Source organism: Schistocerca gregaria, unplaced genomic scaffold (genome assembly GCF_023897955.1).
Source record: "Schistocerca gregaria isolate iqSchGreg1 unplaced genomic scaffold, iqSchGreg1.2 ptg000596l, whole genome shotgun sequence".
Classification (NCBI taxonomy): Eukaryota; Metazoa; Arthropoda; class Insecta; order Orthoptera; family Acrididae; genus Schistocerca; species Schistocerca gregaria.
Window position 1 is genome coordinate 28,408 of NW_026061985.1, and position 20,209 is coordinate 48,616.

The 20,209-nt window shown below is 52.4% G+C and overlaps 6 protein-coding genes across 7 annotated transcripts; 2 read left to right on the forward strand and 4 right to left on the reverse strand.

The window, feature by feature from the left end:
• Window positions 1-339: 339 nt before the first annotated feature.
• On the reverse strand, window positions 340-3,708 carry LOC126316688 (uncharacterized). The gene is made up of 3 exons (XM_049992785.1): window positions 3,405-3,708; window positions 3,101-3,198; window positions 340-2,985 (listed from the first exon to the last, which is right to left on the reverse strand). Exons 1-3 carry the CDS (start codon window positions 3,457-3,459, stop codon window positions 436-438), a joined length of 2,703 nt encoding a protein of 900 aa, XP_049848742.1. The 5' UTR covers window positions 3,460-3,708; the 3' UTR covers window positions 340-435.
• Window positions 3,709-3,765: 57 nt separating this feature from the next.
• On the reverse strand, window positions 3,766-6,668 carry LOC126316693 (OTU domain-containing protein 5-A-like). Of its 2 annotated transcripts, XM_049992790.1 has the most exons (4): window positions 6,415-6,668; window positions 5,172-6,320; window positions 4,931-5,092; window positions 4,145-4,820 (listed from the first exon to the last, which is right to left on the reverse strand). In XM_049992790.1, the coding sequence occupies exons 2-4, from the start codon at window positions 5,466-5,468 to the stop codon at window positions 4,287-4,289; spliced, it is 993 nt and encodes a 330-aa protein (XP_049848747.1). In that variant the 5' UTR covers window positions 5,469-6,320; window positions 6,415-6,668; the 3' UTR covers window positions 4,145-4,286. The 2 variants fall into 2 exon arrangements, with proteins under 2 accessions (XP_049848746.1, XP_049848747.1); XM_049992789.1 differs by having other exon boundaries at window positions 3,766-4,820; window positions 5,172-6,636.
• A 10-nt stretch (window positions 6,669-6,678) lies between these two features.
• On the reverse strand, window positions 6,679-7,516 carry LOC126316694 (uncharacterized). Its single transcript, XM_049992791.1, has 2 exons — window positions 7,435-7,516; window positions 6,679-7,354 (listed from the first exon to the last, which is right to left on the reverse strand). Exons 1-2 carry the CDS (start codon window positions 7,488-7,490, stop codon window positions 6,736-6,738), a joined length of 675 nt encoding a protein of 224 aa, XP_049848748.1. The 5' UTR covers window positions 7,491-7,516; the 3' UTR covers window positions 6,679-6,735.
• Window positions 7,517-7,686: 170 nt separating this feature from the next.
• LOC126316696 (fumarate hydratase class II 1-like) lies at window positions 7,687-10,344 on the forward strand. Its single transcript, XM_049992793.1, has 5 exons — window positions 7,687-8,045; window positions 8,115-8,203; window positions 8,280-8,907; window positions 8,999-9,088; window positions 9,145-10,344. Exons 1-5 carry the CDS (start codon window positions 8,019-8,021, stop codon window positions 9,757-9,759), a joined length of 1,449 nt encoding a protein of 482 aa, XP_049848750.1. The 5' UTR covers window positions 7,687-8,018; the 3' UTR covers window positions 9,760-10,344.
• Window positions 9,879-14,347, reverse strand: LOC126316695 (uncharacterized). Its single transcript, XM_049992792.1, has 4 exons — window positions 14,254-14,347; window positions 14,025-14,140; window positions 13,781-13,874; window positions 9,879-13,682 (listed from the first exon to the last, which is right to left on the reverse strand). Exons 1-4 carry the CDS (start codon window positions 14,330-14,332, stop codon window positions 10,063-10,065), a joined length of 3,909 nt encoding a protein of 1,302 aa, XP_049848749.1. The 5' UTR covers window positions 14,333-14,347; the 3' UTR covers window positions 9,879-10,062.
• Window positions 14,348-15,098: 751 nt separating this feature from the next.
• On the forward strand, window positions 15,099-18,501 carry LOC126316698 (uncharacterized). The gene is made up of 3 exons (XM_049992794.1): window positions 15,099-15,157; window positions 15,282-15,397; window positions 15,456-18,501. Exon 3 carries the CDS (start codon window positions 15,688-15,690, stop codon window positions 18,499-18,501), a length of 2,814 nt encoding a protein of 937 aa, XP_049848751.1. The 5' UTR covers window positions 15,099-15,157; window positions 15,282-15,397; window positions 15,456-15,687.
• The last annotated feature ends 1,708 nt before the right edge of the window (window positions 18,502-20,209 follow it).

Consider the following 20,209-nt stretch of genomic DNA (forward strand, 5'->3'; position numbering starts at 1 on the left):
AGTCTGATCCACCCGAAACTCTGTGCTAAACGGATTCACGTGAATAGGCGTCCAGGGGTATCGAGTGCCGAATATGGAAATGTTCAACTCATCCAGCATGATGCGCTAGGACCTCTCCCACCTCAAAGACCTCTCAAGGGCTAATGGAGCAGATCGCGCAAAAAAAAAAAGACCGCAGACTTCGGGCCCCGACCCTCTCTTCTCCCGCTCTCTCTCAAGGCGCTTTCGAAACTCTCTCTCGCCCTAAAAAAAAAAATTTCTCAAGCTCTCGCAACCACGTCGGAACCCCCTCCCCCACCACCTAGTAGAAGCCCTGTGGAAGCCCCGTAAAACCGCGCCCCCCCCGCCACATTCGGGGAGATAACCTCTTTCTCAAAAAATGACACCCTTTCTCACATACATTCTTACATTCTCTCACGAAAACTAACTCCCTCCTCAACCCTGTCGATGTCGACACTTGGACGACTGAAGGACATCTTGCTTGGAACCATCCCTGGACATCTCGCGGACATGCTCGTCTCCCCCACTCCTCACCGACGAGGAATCTCTGCCACCCGCTGCCTCCCCCCTCCGAGAATATCTCATCCCCGGATCGGATTGACAACTGGCGGCGGACGACGCGCTCTTCCAGTCGTGGCGGTCATCGTATCGCACCGCCTCCTTCACGGCCTCGCCCTCCATCTCGCACGCTCGATACTTGGGCTTCAAATATGACTTGTGAACCGAGGAGTCGGACGAAGAACCCCTCCCCTCAGTGGGGGATGCGCTGTGATCCTTCGAGTGAAACTCTCTGCGGTGACGACGACCGTTTCGGTGATGGTGGTGATGATGGTGATGGTGCGCTCCTCCCCCTCTCCGACACTCCTTCTCAGCAGAATCAGACCCCGGCGCGGACGACTGCTGGCGAGCATCCTCCCGAGACGACAGCGACGACTTCAGCGAACGCGCGTCAAACGAAGGCTCCCCAGCACTTCCCCCCCTGCAGTCGGTCTGGGGCGCGGGCCTGCTCAAACCATCCGACTTCACGTCCGAAACGCACCTCCGCATCTCGCCCGCGGCACCCTCCTCACCTCGACCTCCGTACGGGTAAATCGAAACCTCCGCCACGCCAAACGGCTTCTTCCTCTGGTCACGCTTCCGGTAAGACACAATCTCCAACACGCTCAAACTCTTGTCCTCGGTCAAAATATTGCTGTCGCTCTTGCACAGGTGAACATAGTTCTTCGAACCCAAATTCGACACTATCCAACGCAACTTCGGAAATAACGACAAAAAGTCCCTCGACGCCCCACTCGACAACCTGAACTCCAACATCTCCACGTCCTCACTGTCCCTCTCCACCTTAAAGCTGAACTTGACGCCCCTCGCGGGCCAGTGACACCTAACCACGCCGTGCTCGTCCTCCACCGCCTTGATCGTCAGCGGGTTGAACACCGGCTCGATCCCCAAGTACTTCAACACGTAGCACAGCGACTCGCACGTGCACTTGTACTTCACCCAAAAACGCTTGGGCAACAACAAGTTAAAACGCGTCAATATGGGCGTGACCATCGTCCCCTTCAACCACGGGTGGCGAGCAATCTCCTTCACCGTCGGCCTCATGTTCGGGTCCAACGTCAACATCTGTCTGATGAGACCCTCCGCGTCCGCGTGCACCCCCGGGCGCAACTGGTACCTCAGGTGCTGAATGTCGTCTATCAACTGCACCGGATTCGTCGCCTTGAACGGCGGCGTCCCAGACAACAAAATAAACAAAATGACCCCCAAAGACCACACGTCGTGCTTCTCGCCCGGGTAGGGCCTCCCGGCAATCTGCTCCGGCGCCAAATGACACAACCCACCCACCAGCGGCGTGGAAAACAAATCCCAACCCTTGCGGTAAATGCCAGCGTGTCCAAAATCGGAAATCTTCACGTTCGAGTCGTTGTCCAGCAAAATGTTGTCCAACTTCAAATCCCTGTGCGCCACGCCCCGCTCGTGACAGTACTGCACGGACCGCACGATCTGCGAAAAGTAAAACCGGGCCAACTCGTCGCTAATAGGCCTCCCCCCCAAGTAATCAGACACGTTCCCTCCGCCACAAAACTCCATCACGAAAAACACGTGCGTATCATCCTCAAGCACCTCCTCCAAGCTCACCACGTGCGGGTGCTTCAACATCATCATCGCCTTGATCTCCGTGTCAATCCTAGAAAGGTCGGCCACGTTCCCCTTCGGCAGAATCTTGATCGCCTTCCAGACGCCCGTCTTGAGCTCCACCGCCAACCTCACGTCGCCATTGGACCCCTTGGCCAGCCGGCGCTTGAACTTGTAACCCTCCAGATGATAGTCCGAAAAAAGCAACTCCAAATCCTCGTTCCGCGACTCGTAATTCCGCACAATCAAGCTCGCCAACACGTGGAACTCCCGGGGCGTCAAGTAACCCTTAGAATCAACGTCGTACTCTTGCAAAAGCTGCGACGCCAAAATCATGTCGTAATTCTCCAACCCCTCCCTCGCAGACGCCGCGTCCAAAAAGCTCCCAGAATCGTATATCAGGTCCTCCGGATTGATCCCATCGTGTCTCAGCGCCTGAATCATCACCGCCAACTCCGTCACCGACACCCTATTCGTGTTGTCCAAATCCGCCAGCCTAAACAACCAATTCAAAAACTTGTTCCTCCCCTCCGGATTCCTCACTATGTAGTTGAAGTACTCCACCGTGTCCTGTAAAATCTCCAACGCCAACTCGTACTCCTCGCTGTCCTCCAGCGCCGGCGCATTATCGTCGCAATACGGTCTGTTCCCCGTGAGCGCCGGCGTGGCCTCCTCGCGGCTCAGCTGAAACTCCAACGCCGTCTCTCTCGATATCGTGGACCAAACCCTGGAGTGCTTCCTCTGCTCGCCGTTCCGGCGACTTCGTATCTCCTTCTCCTTCGACTTGATGTAGGTCAGCAGCTTGGTAAACTCCTGGCGGTTGATCGACCCATTCCCCTCCTTGTCGAACTGCCCAGCCAGCGCCGCGCCGCAACAAACGAAACAACGCGCAAAAACGTGAGAAACTCTGAACAACCCAAAAAACTTGTACGAACGACTCCGTACAACCGCTATACACACATACTCTGTACAAAAGAAGGGGGCTATTGTGTATGAGGTGCTCCACGCCCCCGACCGCCTGTATGGTCAACACATCGCCAAGGTTGAGGGTCCCGTTATGATCTTCGCACGTCCGAGCCGAATCCGCAGTGCGCCGCCGACAAGCACACGTTCCGAAGCGCAGCAAAAAAGTTCGGGAAAAACAGCTCGATGCGTTAGCGTCTCTCGCCACACGTCGCAGGCGCGCGTCGCGATAGACCGCGCGTTCCTAAGACCGCAAGGGACGTACGGCGCTCCCTCGCGGCAAGTATCCACATTTCGAACGGTACCTGTGTCAAGCCTCTGAAAGGCCTGCTTTATCCCAGAACTCTGCTCCTGGCCCATTTTCTCCTCCGTCACGACAAACAACGATATCTAACAACGCCAAAGATGACGACGACAGCAGGTAAACATCGACCCCGCGCTCTCAAAGACAGAGGGGGACTACGTGCGTTATCTGCGCGCTAGGCCCGCGGTTAACAGGCAAACACACGTAAAAAAGCCATCTATGGTTCGTCTATTTCTACACGTTCACAAGCAATAAGTTCAAAGTAGCTGGTGTTATTTGCTATAGCTGTCGAACAACTAATGAATTGCAGAGAGCGCGCCCACGACAAAAAACCTAACAAAAAGTGGGTACACAAAAACGGGGGAACATGCAAATCGCGCGCGCAGTGTACGCGACTGCCGCGCTCGGGCGCGTGTACTCCGGCGGTCCTTCCATGATAGGAACTGATTCTATCGCTGGCATGTGCGCCTCACTGTGCCAACTCTCGTGAACACGCGGCATTGACGCGTTTTTTTGTGTGCAAAAAGACTGAGCGCCCTGTGTCTCTCTTGCAGTCGCGCATTGTTCGACAGCGAGCGGCCCGGGCTGATTCGAACGCGCTCGTCGCTGCGGGCTTCTGTGCTGCGCACCTCGTCGTCCGAACTTTTTTTTTCGCGCAATCAATGAAGATGCACACATCGACGTCAGGCACATAACAAATTGTACACACCCCCCTCCCCCGCGAATCAAACGACGAACCCCTTTCTCTCCGCGAGGGACCGACCGAACAACGCAACGCGGGCGCGTGGCCATTCGCCACGCCCGTATCGGACGCAGCAGATGTCTTTATATCTACAACAACAACGTGGACCACGCTGGGACCCCGAAGGGCAGATCCCTGCCTCTAGGCAGAGTCGTCCTCGTCTCCGAAGCAACACTCGGCCAAGTACTCCTGGGCTATCACGTCATCCACGCATTCGAGCTCAGAACTCTGAAGTACGGAATTGAGAATTTGCTCATCGATGTATTGCTGCTCACTCTCAGCTCGCGAGTGCTCCACTAGCGTGTCTTCGCACAGAGTCGACTCACTGTCTCGAAGAGCATCTTGTAGCTGTCTCTTATCGGCGAGGCCGGGGATGTATCCAGGGAGCCCCAGTCCCGCGCCGATGGACGGGTTGTTGAGATCACGCACGGAATTGTAGTGATCTTCGTTGTGGTAACTCAGCCGCAGGGGCGGCTCGCCCCGGGCGGATGAGTCGCCATGGTCCAAGCGCAGGACTTCTCCGCTGGGCGTAAAGATCTCAATATGTCTCCCGTACATCTCCGACAGGGCGTGCAACTCCAGGTGGTCCCCGTACACACCGAGATTTCTCTTGTTCTGGACATAGCCATCAAAGTCATCACTGATGAAATCGGCGAAAAAGTCCCTCTCTTTCTCCTGTCCTCATCAAAAGGCGCGTGCACGTCGGCGCAACGAAGAAACGAATTAGGCACGCGCGAAACGGAAGCGCGGGCGGGCACAACCCACAGGACAGCATATGTACGTACCATGTAATTGAGACAATCTCTGCGAACGATTCCGTGCATGTGTTGGTCTCCGTAAATCTGATCGGCGATGGCGCGAAACAGGCAGTTCCCGTCACCCTCCACGAAGACCAGCTCCAGCCCCCTGTCGTTCAACATGCTCTGAAAGTTCTTCGTAGACTGCAACTGAGCAAATGCCATTAGCGTCAGCGGCACGAGCGACGTAAGAAGGCGCACATTGGCAGGAAAAAGTAAACACACATACATCATACACACTGCTACTGAATTCCTTGAGCTTGTCTCGCGTGTTGGAACAGCTGCCCGTTCTACTATTGCTAGAGCCTCTTCGATCACCCTCTGGCTGGGTCTCAGAGCCAGGGCCGCCCGGGCAAGTCCCCGCTGTCTCTAGCTCCCTGAACGGATTCACGTCAGCCCCGCATGAATGCTCGTAATGTTCGCTGCTTTCTCCGTCATGCAGACGGGGTCTCTCGGATTCGGAGTCGCGCCTTCTATGCAAGTTCTTGTTGTTCTGTTCACCAGAAAGATTCAAAGCCAGGACCATGGATCATAGCAATCAAACGCTCATCAACCAAGACTGCAAAAAAAAAGGTGTTCTGGTGATTTATGCATTTTTACAGGAAAAAAAAAAATACCGTTCTTGTACACACTGCCTTCTCACGCATGCAGCACACACCGAACACCGCGTCGCGAAGGGAATAAAGCGCCTCGGGCCCCGCTACAGCGTGCCGCGCACTGGCATCTTCTAGCGCTGAAGGGCCCCCCGCCTAGCCCAACCAGCACACATGTCAAAGAGACGTGTGTGCACATGACCTGTGTGGTCACAAAACCACGCCATGGTCCTCGCGCTGCAGCGACTGCGCGAAGGGATTCTTGTACGCGCCGCCCTCCTCGATTCTCCTCTCGAAAAAATTCGCGGGCTGAGGGCGCTCGCGGACGTCGATCGCAGGACCGCGGTGCTTCTTCGGCCGAAGTAGTCCGTATACCTTGTTACGGCGCTGGCGGTATCCAGGAAGTCCTATCGTTTTCATTAACTCCTCCTTCGTCGCTTCTCTCTGAACTAGCTTGAAGAATATCCCGCCTGGCGTACGTCGGCGCGTCTGGTTGTTGATCATCGTGCCTCCGCTCACCTCAATTGATAGTGTCGCCCTTGCCCATCTGAGAATCGACTCTCTCGGAAAAACGTCCAGGCACCTCTCTAGCAGCCCCACCTCTCGCTCCCAAAGGTACTGGGCCAACTGCTGCGCTACATACCGGTTGGGAAGGTCTTCATTGCCTATTATGGATAGCAGGGCTTCCGGTGTCTGCACGTTATCCGAAAGTATGTTGAACTCTCTGCTGAACCCCCTGACGACGAGCGGGGTCTTAGACCTGCCCTTCTTGGCCACGCCTTCCTCTTCAAAGCAAGTAATATGACACCTGTCAGTCGAAAAACAAAAAAGTGCTCACAAACGAGAGTGCAAATTCCCTCTGTCCACGCAAGGTCGTACTTGGCTTGCTCTCGCGCTTCAGAGCGGGTTGCTCGTCTTCCGATGCCGCGTTCTGCGCTTCGGTTGGCACCGCGCCGGACTTGGACCGCCTGCAAACCGACATTCTAGAGCGTTTTTTACAGCGGTACAAACTTGTACCGATGAAGTCTCGGCGACGCCTTCTTGTCACCTCACCCTCGTCCAGAGGGCACGGCGCGTGCGGACTCTCACACTCGGCATGCATGACGGCGTCCATTAATAAAAAGTTATAAAAGACAACATGCGGGCTCAAAACATTTTTAAATACATTTTTAAAAATTGCGGTCTTGTTAGGGATCCGCTTCAATTTTGGTCTTCCGAATCGGCATCCTCTAGAAACGCGCCTAGATCATGTATCATCGCTTCGTCATATTCGATCTCGATTTGACTTGCGGCCACCGAAGCTGGCCTGTCCTCAACGGGCTTATTCAGGGGAAGTTTGCCGTACGCGACGTATTGATTGAGGCTTTGTTGAATTTTGTTGTCCAAGTCTTCTAGATAGGCCGCCGCGTTAGCCGGCGATCGGGCTTCGAAATCTGTCACGGCCAGACTTTCTGACTCGGTCGCGTTTGGTTCCAGCGCCTTCAATTCAGCTTCGCACTTGAGTATCAGTGCGTCGACTTGGCGCTCCCTCTCAAGAATCCTCAGCTCAGCCTGACGAGACAAGATGGCTCGAAATTTGTTCGAGAGCAGGTGCTCCACCTGGTCGACCTGTCGGATGATCTCGCGGATGGACTGCTCGGTCTGGACAATGCCCTCGGAGATGTCTGCTGCGCGCTGTGAGTAATGGCGGAGGTCCAGCAGAAGGCGATCAATCTCTAGGACAGAAGCCGCAACCCTGCGAATTTTTTGGGTCGCCGAGCTTCCCTTATCTATAAGCGATTGATTGTTGTAACGAATAGTCTGAAAGACTTGGGCATAGCTGAAAAAAAAGCGTTAATCAATCCACGTCTTGCCACAGATGAACAGCGCTAAAAATGGTGGTTCTAGCTAAAGACTTACTATAACGTCAACTCTCTACCTGCCAAATCCAGAACAACGTCTTCTTCTGAACGCATCTGGTCGTTCGCAGCATTCTGCGCCTGTTTCTGTCAGAAAGCCATGTATAACGTAAGATTCGCATTTTTGAACATGAGTACGTCTAATCTACTTATCCGATTAGACCCGATTAGACCAACATGACATGTGCACCGTCGTGGGCTGTCGTCGCAAGCGGAGTACCTTTGACTTGTCCGTCCTTCAAAAAAAATCGCGCGTACAAAAAACACAGTTTGTTTAGTTAGTCTGATGCGTCGCATTTCATCTGACAAAGAAATCCGCGATAGACCCCTTTCCATCAAGCGCCCACCTTATAAGCGAATAAACCGTCATGATCACACCTGCTGAAGATAGGCATACCCCTTTTCTATCTTCTTGATGATGCTATTCAGCTTATCGAGCATGATTTTAACATGGATGCCGTCGAACCTTACAAGAGCTGAAATTTCGTTTGTGTTTTTGACGTTAAAATGGCCTGCGTACAATTTTTTTAATTGCGCTACCTATGTCCACTTTTTCTGAAACATTGCACTGAGCACTCGTGTACTATGGCCGAAAATCCCTCAGACCGACCAGTTCGTCTATGCTCTGCATGTCTGCGATGACCTCCGTGCAGGCTCCCTTACCCCCTTCGCACTTTCTAGGATACTGAAGACAGCATGCGCGTCGAGACCGACTCAATGGGCACCATTCTAGTCCCCAAAACCTGCTACTGGGGCGCACAGACGCAGCGGTACGTTTACGACTGCGTCTTTGCCCTTTTTTTCTTTGACAGCTCCTTTCTCACTGAACGGGTCTGCGGCTCCCAGATCATTCGAGAATTTCAAAATCGGTCCAAATTCACGCGAAAGAATGCCAATTGAAATCATTCATGCGATTGCGTTGATCAAAAAGGCCGCCGCGTTCGTTAACCTTGACCACAAGGAACTTTCCCCCAAAATATTCGAGGCCATCGTTTGTGCCGCCGATGAAATCATCAGAGGCAACTTTGACGACCAATTTCCGCTCGTCATTTGGCAGACCGGTTCTGGGACCCAAACGAATATGAATGTCAATGAGGTGATTGCCAACAGAGCGAATCAGATACTAGGAGAGCCGCTAGGATCCAAATCTCCAGTCCACCCTAACGACCACGTAAACAAGGGGCAGAGTTCAAACGATACATTTCCGACAGCCATGCACATAGCCGTTACTCTCAGCCTGGTCAAGAAACTTCTTCCAGCCCTTGAGTCTCTTGAAAAAAAAATAAGGGAACGGGCTCAAAAATTTTTCAGTCACGTCAAAATTGGAAGAACTCACTTGCAAGACGCAGTTCCCATGACTGTCGGGCAGGAGTTCAACGCCTGGGCATCGCAAATCAAGTACGGATTAAGACGAATCCGAAGCACATTCGATAGTTTGCATAGTCTGGCTCAGGGGGGGACGGCGGTTGGAACGGTAAGTTTGCGCGTACACACTGTACACGTGACACGCGTACACCTTGCACACATGATGACACGCTAACGGCTTTCTCTGTTGACTTGTCTAGGGGCTTAATACGTACAGCGGGTTTGACAGAGAGATAGCGGGGACGATTGCGTCGTTTTTGGACATTGGATTCTACTCGGCTCCAGACAAGGTTCGTAAAATTTTGTTTTTCTGCAATCTGTTTGTTGCATAGCTTACCTGAGTTAGTTTGAAGCCTTGGCGTCTAATGACGCCATGCTGGAAATAAGTGGAGTGCTTAACACACTTGCCGCCTCTTTGATGAAAATTGCTAATGACGTCCGGCTTCTTGGATCGGGTCCCCGATGCGGCTTGGGAGAGCTGATCCTCCCAGAAAACGAACCTGGTTCTTCCATTATGCCCGGAAAAGTCAACCCAACTCAATGCGAGTCGCTGAGCATGATATGTTGCCAGGTGATGGGCAATCACGTTGCCGTCACAGTCGCCGCTTCCAACGGTCATTTGCAGCTTAACGTGTTCAAGCCGGTGATTGTTGCCAATATCCTTCGATCGATCGATCTTCTATCCGATGGTTGTCAATCTTTCAACGAGAATTGCATGGCGGGTATTGAAGTGAATACGGAGAGGATCGGGGAATACGTCGAGAAGTGCCTCATGTTGGTCACCGCGCTGAATCCCTACATTGGCTACGACAAAGCAGCCAAAATTGCAAAAAAGGCCCATCTGGAAAAGAAGACACTGAAAGAGGCGGGTGTGGAGCTGAACTTCTTCACCGAGAGCCAGTACGAGAACTGGATCAATCCGGTTGATATGGCCATGCCCAAGACACAGACCAAGCAATAGAGAGACATACCGCTTTGGTCACACTTTTCGACGACAGGTGGAATAGGAGAAAAAAAAATCGCGCACACACGCGAGACAGATGTATGCGGCGACGTTCAAAGAATTGCAGGAGGCGAGCGTTTACAGCATTCAGTTCGGTTTATTCACGCGGATCTCATAGTTTGTGTTACGCTCTAAAAGACAGCCGGACTAGATATAGAGATGACTTCTCTCGCTCTACCTCGTTTGTGGTATGACCAGGGGGTGAGATAGACGGGCGTGCAGCGGCTTGAACTGAGAAGGTGAGTGATACGCCCGTGGCGTTCAGTCCGCGCTGGCTGATCCATCGAAGTTTGACTGTTGGTGTTCGGTCAAATAAAGTGAGTTTGCAAACACGATGCCATGTTTGATCAAGTTGGATGCCTCTTCTATTTTGGCGCACAGATCGACATCGCCGATAATCCTCGAAGCGCTTTTGAAGTCTCGGCACGTCTCGTCGAGCCGGACGATGGTTCTGACGATGTTTCCTTCGAGGACGTCGGTGAGTTTGAGGATGTCTTGGAAAGGCTTGTTCTGGGCCCAGTTATAAACGACTTCGATGAGGCCTATGTTGATTCTCTTTTTGTAGTCATGCACCTGGATGGCCAATCCGCAGTCGATCTCGATTTCGGTGAGTTCGCGCGCCAAAGTGAAAAGTTTGTTTTTGGCCGTGATCAAGTTGGCGGTTGGCATAATAGGATCAACGGTTGTCTTTTGCTCGAATACCAGTGAAGACAATATTGCGGCCGTCTCGGCTGGCGTCAAGTCGGTCAACACGTTATCGAAGATGAGCTCGGTGGCGACCAGCTCATCGCAGCTATTCAATTCTCGAGCGACTCGCCCTTTGATTTGGACGAATCCGTCCTTGTCTATATAGTTGAGCTTTTTCAGGACTTTTATGCGGGCCTCGTACTCGGAAAACATTAGTAGGTTGGTGTCCGAGAGAATGTATTCCAACGCATAGGCATATTCATGCATTCGGACGATTGATTGCTGCGCCTTATACTGCGCGGTCCTGTGCTTGCAGTGGTGGCAGGGGTTTTGGAGCATCGAATCTTCTACGCTTTGAAGTTTGACAGTCAGTTCGACAAAGTCTGGACTTTTGATTTTAGAGGTTTTGCTGAAATTCAGAGGTTCCGGCAGTCCCGGCATGCACTCGATGGAGATGGCGGTGAGCTCGTTGACGATGTCCTTGATGTAGCTCTCCCTGCCTATTACGTCGATCAGCTCGGGGTCGATCTTTTTGAATTTTCTTTGCGTGACGAGTTCCAGGTTGCCGGCGGTGACTCTAATGGTGACAAGCCTATATTGCTTGGACAGGTCTCTGCTCGGACAGCCGGTGAGCGCCAGGACCCTGATTGTTTGAGATAGCCCGGCTTCGTCGTTCAGGTCGAGTTCTCGACAGAACTTGACTTCTCCGAGGGTGCGGACGATGACGCCCAGCGCGTTTCTCGGCAAGGAATGATGGTTTGATATGACTACGACTCTGCCCGGACACAGCATTTCCTTGAAGTAGTTGGACTGTATTAGCCACGCCTGTATTTGCTTGTTTAGCTGGTGCCGCGCCTCGGTCAGTTCGTAGTATTCGACCATGGGCGCAGGGTCGCCATATCCGAGTTTGCAGATCAGAGGAGGCGTGTTGTCGATTTTGGACCGGATTCGCTTTAGGCGCTCTTGGTAATTGCTGGAGTCTTTTTGGTTGTAGGATTCGAAGAACGAGCGCTTGATCATATCTTCGATGCGGAATCCGTCGCCCATTTTGAGCACGTTGAGGATCATGTTATACGTTATTCGGAATTGCGATTCGAGCTTGGTGGCTCGTCCGCTGATCATTCGGCGAAGGGAGGTGGGTTCTGGCAGTTGGTTATCGCAGACGATGATTACGGTGCCCACGGTATCCGAGCCGCGGCGGCCGGCACGTCCGGACATTTGGATGTATTCACCGGGATAGAGATCTCTGAATTGTTGGCCGTCGTTCTTGCGAATGCTGCTGAACAGGACTGTTCTGGCTGGCATGTTGACGCCCATTGCGAATGTTTCCGTGGCGAACAGAATTTTGACCAGACCCCTGGAGAACAGAATTTCGACCATTTCTTTGATGATGGGCAGCAGTCCGCTGTGGTGGACGCCTATGCCGCGCTGCAGCATCTCGTTCAGGATGAGCACTTGTGGAAGTTGACTGTCGGCGCCCTTGAGGCGCTTCAGACATTTTCGTATGAACCGAATGGTTTCTTGCTTTTCGCCGTCGACCGTCAGGTCCACGCTGGCCAAGCAGCCGGCCAGAAACATGCACTTCTTCCTCGACAGAACGAACGTCACAGCGGGTAGGAGCTGCTTCTTTTTGAGCATCTGCACGATCGCGCACCATCCGCCTCGTTCTTGTTGCCAGGATTGTCGGAAGGCGACGTTCGGTTTGCTGTCGTTTCGCTCGGCGCAGACCTTCGCCGCGGCTTTGTACCCGTCTGGCAGGTAGCCATTCGCGTCTGCGATTTTGTGCAGGTTTTTGTCGAAGTACAGATAGTGTTCAAGGGGAACAGGGCGGCGGTCGGTCGTGATCACGTAGATTGGTTTCTTCTTGGTCCTCCCGACCCAGTCGGCGAATTCGAACGTGTTTGGCACGGTGGCTGACAAGAAGATCAGGTTGATGTGATCTGGCAACATGATGATCGTCTCTTCCCAGACGACTCCGCGCTCAAGGTCGTTCACGTAGTGAACTTCGTCGAAGATGACCCACTCTACGTCCCGGACCAAGTCCGCGCCCTTGTACAGCATCGATCGCAGGATTTCCACCGTCACGACCAGACAGGACGCCTCGCTTCGCACGCTGACATCCCCGGTCACAATGCCCACATCATCGCCGAAGACGTACATGAAGTCCCGGTACTTCTGGTTGCTCAGCGCCTTGATGGGCGAGGTATAGATCGCGCGAGTCATGTGCTTCATTGTCAGGGCAATGGCGTACTCGGCCACCACCGTCTTCCCGGCAGACGTATGTGCGGCGATGAAGACTGACTCTCCGTTTTCCAGGTGGTACGCCGCCTCCTTCTGGAACTCATCCATCTCGAACGGATAAATGATTGCGGGCTCAGGCACCAATTCCTGCCAATCGACCAAAATGTTTTCCATTCGAGTCATCACTGCCCAACTTGATTTCTCCTTAGTTGCCTTCTTCTGCATCAACGACAGCCATTCTAAGGGCGCCGCTATCTCCTCCTGCTTCAAGTTCTGAAGAAATTCCTCTTCCTCCTCTAACACCTTCATCTCTTCACTTCTATTGTTGTTGTTGTTGTTATTCTTACACACGCGAGACAGATCGCGTATCACCACACTCGGAGACCCCTTCTCCTGCTCATCGCCCCCGTCCAGCTTTTCTGCGCCTTCCCGTAAAATTCCCCTGATCTTCTCCAGTGCCGCCTCCTGCCTCGCCTTCTCTTCCTGCCTCTCCTGATAAATCGTGTCGAACGACTTCTTCCTCTCGGCTGACTTCGTCTCGCTCTGCGCGGCTTCCTCCGCGCCGACGTCCTCGCCTCCCAGAATTGTCGGCGTCCCCTCGTCACCGTCGTAGCAAATACCAAACCCCATCTTTGGCAGCATCAAGCTCTGCTTGGACAAATCGAACAACTTTTCCATCTTTACTCGCCTACGGGACGTCGAACCGTCCTCTTTCTCCGACTCGACCTCCCCGGACGCCTCTTCGTCTCTTTCCAACGCCAACTCCCGGTCTCGAAACCAGTCCTCTACCGGCAGGTCCACGAAACTGGCCTCCAACGGCAACTCCAAGTCCCTAAACTCCAATATTTCACCTGTGCGATAGTCGTAAACAATGTCGAACTCCCTCGACGCACGACTCACGCTCACGTCGCACAAACTGGTGTAATCAATGCCCACCTCGCCTATTTGCTCTTCTATCCTCGTTCCAGCGCACCCAATCGGGCAACCGTCCGTTAGCACATCGTTGCGCGCGGCGCATGGACTCCCTATCTCCCCCCCCCCTCCGTCGTACCTAACGGCAAAAGCACCTGCTCGTCCGCGGAAAAGTCTATCATCTCCCTCAACTCCTCCTCCGGCTCGAACGTCGAGAGCGTCGGCTCCGGCAACTGAGTGCATACGAAACGTCAAACGCGGACTTAGTAACCTCGTCTTATGCGCGCGCCGCGCGTCCAAAATGCGAATTTTGAGACACGTCTCACTCCTACCTTCTCCTCGCCGCCCAAGTTGGACCCTTCTTATCATCTCTGTTCGCGTACAATCGAAGCGTATACGGGGACGTGCTCGGCAAACCCAGCGTCGAAGGCCTGCCTCGCCTGGTGAACGACGAAGCTGTTCGATCTTCCCGCGCATTGGAAGTAAAAGTCATTTGGCGCTGACGGAGCAGATTTTCAAGGTAAGCAAGCTTTTTTTTTTCACAACCAAAGAAATCTGGGACAACCATTCAAACCGCCTCACTTCTACACGCTCATGCACACCCCGCCGTACTCTTTTCTCCTGCTTCACCCCTCTCGGCCAGCCGATTCAGCTCCTCGAAGAAGGCGTCTGCACTAACCAGCTCTGCCATCGACTAGTTGGCAATGACATAAACAACCTCTGCGAGCTGCTAAAAAAAAAAAAAAAAAACTCCTCTTCAAACAAAACTCTTCCCCGCGGCCAATTCGGGCCGCGCCTACCCAACTGGAAAAAAAAAACTCATACACTCGGCGACCCCATCCAGCCTACTTTGAGCGAGGCGCCAGCGTTCGGGCAACTGCAAAACCCTCTCTTGCGAAAAAAAAAACCCTCAAAACGTATCGACCCAAACAATTCGGAAGAGGCGCAACGAGAAGCGAGACACACTAAAAAACGAGAAAGATATTGTAAACTTACTTAACGGCTACATCGAAGGCTAAAATTCGCGAGCGGACAACACGCCATCAAAGCTGCTGCGGGAACTGCGCCCAAAACCCAGGGCAGTCTCGAGCGCGTTTTGGCAAAGAGCCAATTTTTCGAGGACGGCCGATCCAGAGAGAGAGAGAGAGGCGCATTTGGCATGTTTCAAAAACTTTTTTTTTGTCGACAGATGAGATTTTTTGACAGCTTTTGTCTCTCGCATAAATACGCAAATTCTCCTCTTATCTCTGCAATTAGAGAGGCCTTCATTCTCTACTTCGCCGAGGATTGGGTGATCTATGCGGGCCCCTTGTGGTAATTAACCCAGACCCCTGCAACGAAAATCTATGGACAAATACATTGCCGATATTAGAGCCCCAGGCACGTATAATAGCGCCACATCCTCAACGTCACCGATCGACGTCGCGAATAACTGACGGCATGAACCAAAGATCCATGGAAAAAAGTGACGTGCTTTGCAAATGTTCAAGCAACTCTCGACGCGAACAGGCCAGATGTACGTGTTCGTGTACGGTAAAAAAAACAAAAGAACAATTCTGACTCCGCTTCTTCCACGTATCCCTCTCGTCGAACACCGCAAATCGACGGTCTATGTTTAATTGTCGCCATCAATCTTCCAGAGCTCGGAGACCGTCCAAGTTCTTTCTGCCTGCATTGCCAACCTCAGTGGGGCGAATGTTTCGGTGTGGAGAAGCGCGTTGTCGGCCACCGCGGTGATCTTGCTTTACGTTCAAAAGTAAGTTTTTTTTGCCTTTCCTGCTCATCTATATCCCTGTTGCTTATCCCTTTCGAAGGTATTTCGCTGATTACCAGCCGTTCACCAAGGCAATTTTGAATTTGCAGCCAAGTCTATCGAAATTTCTCGCGGACACAGACGAAGGCGTAAGAAACACATGCTCTCTATGCTTGCGGGTCGCCTTAGAACTGGTACCGAACTACGACCGAGAATGGACCCAATGGATATCGGAGTGCCTAAAAAGTAGCCGATGGAGGCTAAAACAACAAACATTGCTAGTCCTGACGGATATGACCACACGCATGGGCGCCGAATTTGCTGAATCTATCATATCCTCGTATCTTAGCATAATCATTGCTCTGTTTGATGATTCAAGCGGTGCTGTAAGAGACGCCAGCATCCATCTCCTCAAGACACTTCACTCTTTCTGTCCAAGCGTTCAACAAAAAATCACGTCCAATCAAGTGAAGCTCCGCCAATCCAAAATAGATGAAATCACTCAACTCTTCTCTCAGCGAGATGTCGCGCCGAGCCGCACTTCCAAACCGGTCTCCTCCGACGATCAAAGAAAACAGCCTCCGCGCGCCGAGTCCTCCATCACATCGGAACAACAACTTCGCCAACAACTTCTGCGCCTCTGCTCAAAGCTAACTGCTGAAGACAAAAACGATTGGAAAGCCAAGGCCGACTGCTTGAAAACCCTCCGGACACTCCTTCTGGACCATTCAAACATGTGCACCAACATTTGCCGCCTGCTAAGACCATTCGAAACTCCTATATCCAACTTACTGGGCGACATCCGGTCCGCCGTTGTCGACGAAGTCACCACCTTGTTGTGCCAATTGTCAGAAGAATTCAAGGAAAAACTCTCCTCGTTCTTCGAACGTATCATGCCTTCTCTTCTTAAAACGCTCTACTCTAGCAACCAAATCATAGCAGAATACGGAGACTCGTGCGTCCAAACCACTCTCCTCAACTCTATGCCGCCATGCCTCCCCTTACTCATAGATAACGCCACCCACGGCAAACACTCTCAAACACGTGTCAAGTGCTGTTTCTACGTCTCCATCTTCATAGAAAAAGCACCCTCCTCGCATCTAGATAAACAAGAAGACGCAATAGAAAATATGATCAAAAAACTCACCTCTGATTCTGACCCCAACGTTCGGTCTACCGCCAGAGAATGTTACCACTCTATGACACAACGGTGGCCACTTCGAGCCTCCAAAATCCGTGACTCTACCGGCCACCCCCCACTCATCAAAAAAGAAGACGAACGTCCACTCTCTCCACCTAACTCATCCAAACAACCCACACTTCCTACCCCTCTTCGCGTCCCTATAAAATCCCACAAACAGCACCACCCACTCTCCAACCAACACGCCGAAAAACCAAAAATCCAACACCCAAAAACACCCAACATCGTGTCCTTCCTCACTCCCTCCCGGCAAAAACCCCGCCTCGCAAAACTGGAATCCGTTGATTGCATCCCACCCGCCCCCCTTCCACCTTCCACCGGACCCAATCGCCTGTTTTCTAACTCGTTCGCTAAACCACCTCTTCGCGTCCCCTCCCCCTCCCCCTCCAGCCTCGCCCTCCCTAGTTACCACCCCTTCACCCCCCTACAAACCTATCGAACGACCGAGGACCCGCTGACCTCTCTCTCCAATACACTCAAATCCCTCAACTCTCCCCACCCCGATGAGCGCTTCTCCGCACTCTCCAAACTCGACGCTCTCCTCAAAAACACCCCACTCATTTCTCAAAAAAACGCCTCACTCGTTCACTCGCTCGTCTGCACCCTCTGCACCTGCCTAAAAGACCAGCCACTCCCCATCACCCTCGGCACCCTCCACTGCATAAAAAACATCCTGTCCCACAACTCCCCAACTCTGGAAAACACCATATCAGAAAAAACACTCCCACTCCTAGCGGCCTACTCCTATTCCTCTTCTGACAAACCGCAAAACATCCGGTCCCTGTCTCTGTCTATACTCACTTTACTCCTAGACAGAACGCAACAATCGAACCTCGACTCCATCATACACTCCCCCCTCCTAAAAGCTCTGGAAACCACGCCACATGACGACCAACTCAAACTGTGCTATGTTAAAGCATTGGGCCTCCTCCTCTCACTCTGCATCAAACGATATGACCCCACCACTCTGACCACCTCACTTCTCCAATCTTTCCTGACCAAACTATTCAAACTTGTTCATTGGGACTCTTCTCCTGACATGACTCAAGCCGTCATTTCCCTCATCCACCCCCTCTATCAACTCCATCCCGTCCTCCTTCGACGAATGGCACACAACATACATGCCACACCACCCCTCATAGAACTCCTTAAATTTCTCGAAACAAACCATCTCACCACCCCGTCCCATTCAACGACGGAACCCTCCTTGCCATGTACCCATCCCAACTACCCTGAACAATCCCCTTCACTCCATTCCGATACCCAAGATAAATTACCCCTCCACCTCCTCGAAAAAAAAGTCACCCACGACCCGCCCGTCAACCCAAAACGCATACCCCCCTCTTCTGGCCCCTCTCAAATTCCAAACGCAAAACCTGACGACCCCCCTCCTACCCTCTCCCACACGGCGACGTCCACCTCACCTCCTGATCACTCCGTATCCCCACCACCACACTCCAAACACACCTCCGACGCCCCTCCCCTCAATCACAAGCCGTCAGACCCCTCCTTCTTACCACCCATTCGCGACACCCTGATCAAACTGTCGAACTTCGGCCAAGCGGCCGCCGATCAGCACCTCAACCTTCTCCAAAAACTCAACGACCAACTCGTGCTGCTCTCCGACCAACAACTCCTATACACCCTCGACCATGAAAACCTAATCGACTCACTTCAAAAATTCACAGACCCGCAACACAACTCTAGCATTTTAAGGCACCGCGCTATTCTACTCTTCGTCTCAATCAAAAAAAGATTCGGCCAACAAGCATTCGCACCATACCTAAAAAAACTACCCCTACCGCACCAAAAACTAATATCAATCTACTACCAACGACAGCTCTCCCAAGAAAAAAAAACCGCCTGCAATCAAAACACACACTCCGCTCCCCCCTCATCACCATAATACACACGCGCCCTATCCAATCTATACCCACACTCCTTTAACTTCCCTCGCGCGCGTAAAACTCACTCAGAGCTTTGCGCTCATATGTCGTGCGGGGCTCCCCACGCGCTAATCAAATGCCTCATCCCCGTTTCTGGACCAATGTCTCCACGTATCCCTGTTTCCAACACGGCAGGCGCAATTGAAGAATCTTCTCACTTTTGTTGTCTTAGACAAAAAATTATCTCCGTCAAAAGCTCCCAGCATCCTGTCGACACAAAACGCCCAAAGTGCGTTCCGCACACAAAGCTGCTGACTTACCGTTGTTTGGATTCGTCACCATGCAGGCGATACCATACTTCACAGACCATGTAATGCTTGTCTTCATGGACCCGCCTTGCCATATTAGCAGACGACCTACAATGGCCACTCGCACGTCAAAACGGCTTCTCTACGACTTCCCCAAGCCTGCCCCTTGATTGCCTCCACTTTGCACTACCTGTAGTTAGATTCAGTACGTTTGCGCGTCTCTCCATCCGACCAACAAGCTCATCTGCCCCAGCCCAACTTCCGAACCTCGAAACCGCAAACCTAAACATCACTCTTCAACTCTTCTCGCGCCGGCGACCTCCAGACAAACCGCCCAACTCGCTCCGAATACGTGTACCTTCTCACCGCCTCGCGATCACCTTTTTGTCCTCCCTTTCAAAGCCAGCCACTCAAAATGCGGGCCCTGCAATTTCGGGTTCAACGGTTCGATTTTTCCCCCTTCGTTCGTATCGTACGCTTTGTGGCCAGTGCCATGAAACCTACAAACGCATCTCCGAAACGCTCTGCGCCACCTCGTTTCTTCTGAATCCGCACCCAGCACCTTGAGGCGATGCGGCGACGCGCCTCTCCTCAGCCACCGCTCAGTTTGAGGAATGTACCACAAACAACTTCGTCTAACCGCGCGGTTCCGAATGTTCTGAGCTATCATCCACTATTAGGCCGTCCGATATCTGCCGAAACGTACCGACTCACTATCAAAATAACAGGCCTCCCCTGGATGTACCTCACGTACTATCCCGTTTTTTGTAGCCGTTGCAGAACATCCGTGTCGATCTGCATCTCACGATCCAAACTTCTGTACAACCTGACTTCGTCCCTCGTGCGAGGAGAACTGGGGACCGACTTCTGCGCGAGCCTCGCACCGCCATGCAGCGACTCGAATCCTCGACGCGCATCACTGCTCGGGCAAGATCTGACTCCAACAACGCGCGTATCCGTAGGTCGAATCGTGGACGACCTTCAAAAATAATCGAGAAAAGTGTCTAAATTCACCTCCACATCTTCTATTCTTCCCGCGTTCTGATACCTCACAACGCACAAAAGGACGCCGAACTCGCGCGCACCTTCGTAACTGAATTGACTGTACGACAGCGCCCATCAACGATCAGGGGCCCTTTCTATAACTTGAGATGCGAACCACCGGTGTAGAAGCGTGGGCGTGCGCGTTGGGGGCGTAACCTTGGGACACTTTGAAAACCCTGCAACCATTTCGTGTACCTTTCATGGCTAGAATTTAGATGCAGGCGTCACTCAAGAACGTACGCTCGTCGAATCTGGAGGACTGCACCCCATCTTAGAATTAAAACACAAAATTCGAAATTCGTTGTACGAGATTTTACGGTTGGAACTACCAGACTATTTATATTCACCCAAGAAAAGAGCGCCGTCACCGTAACGA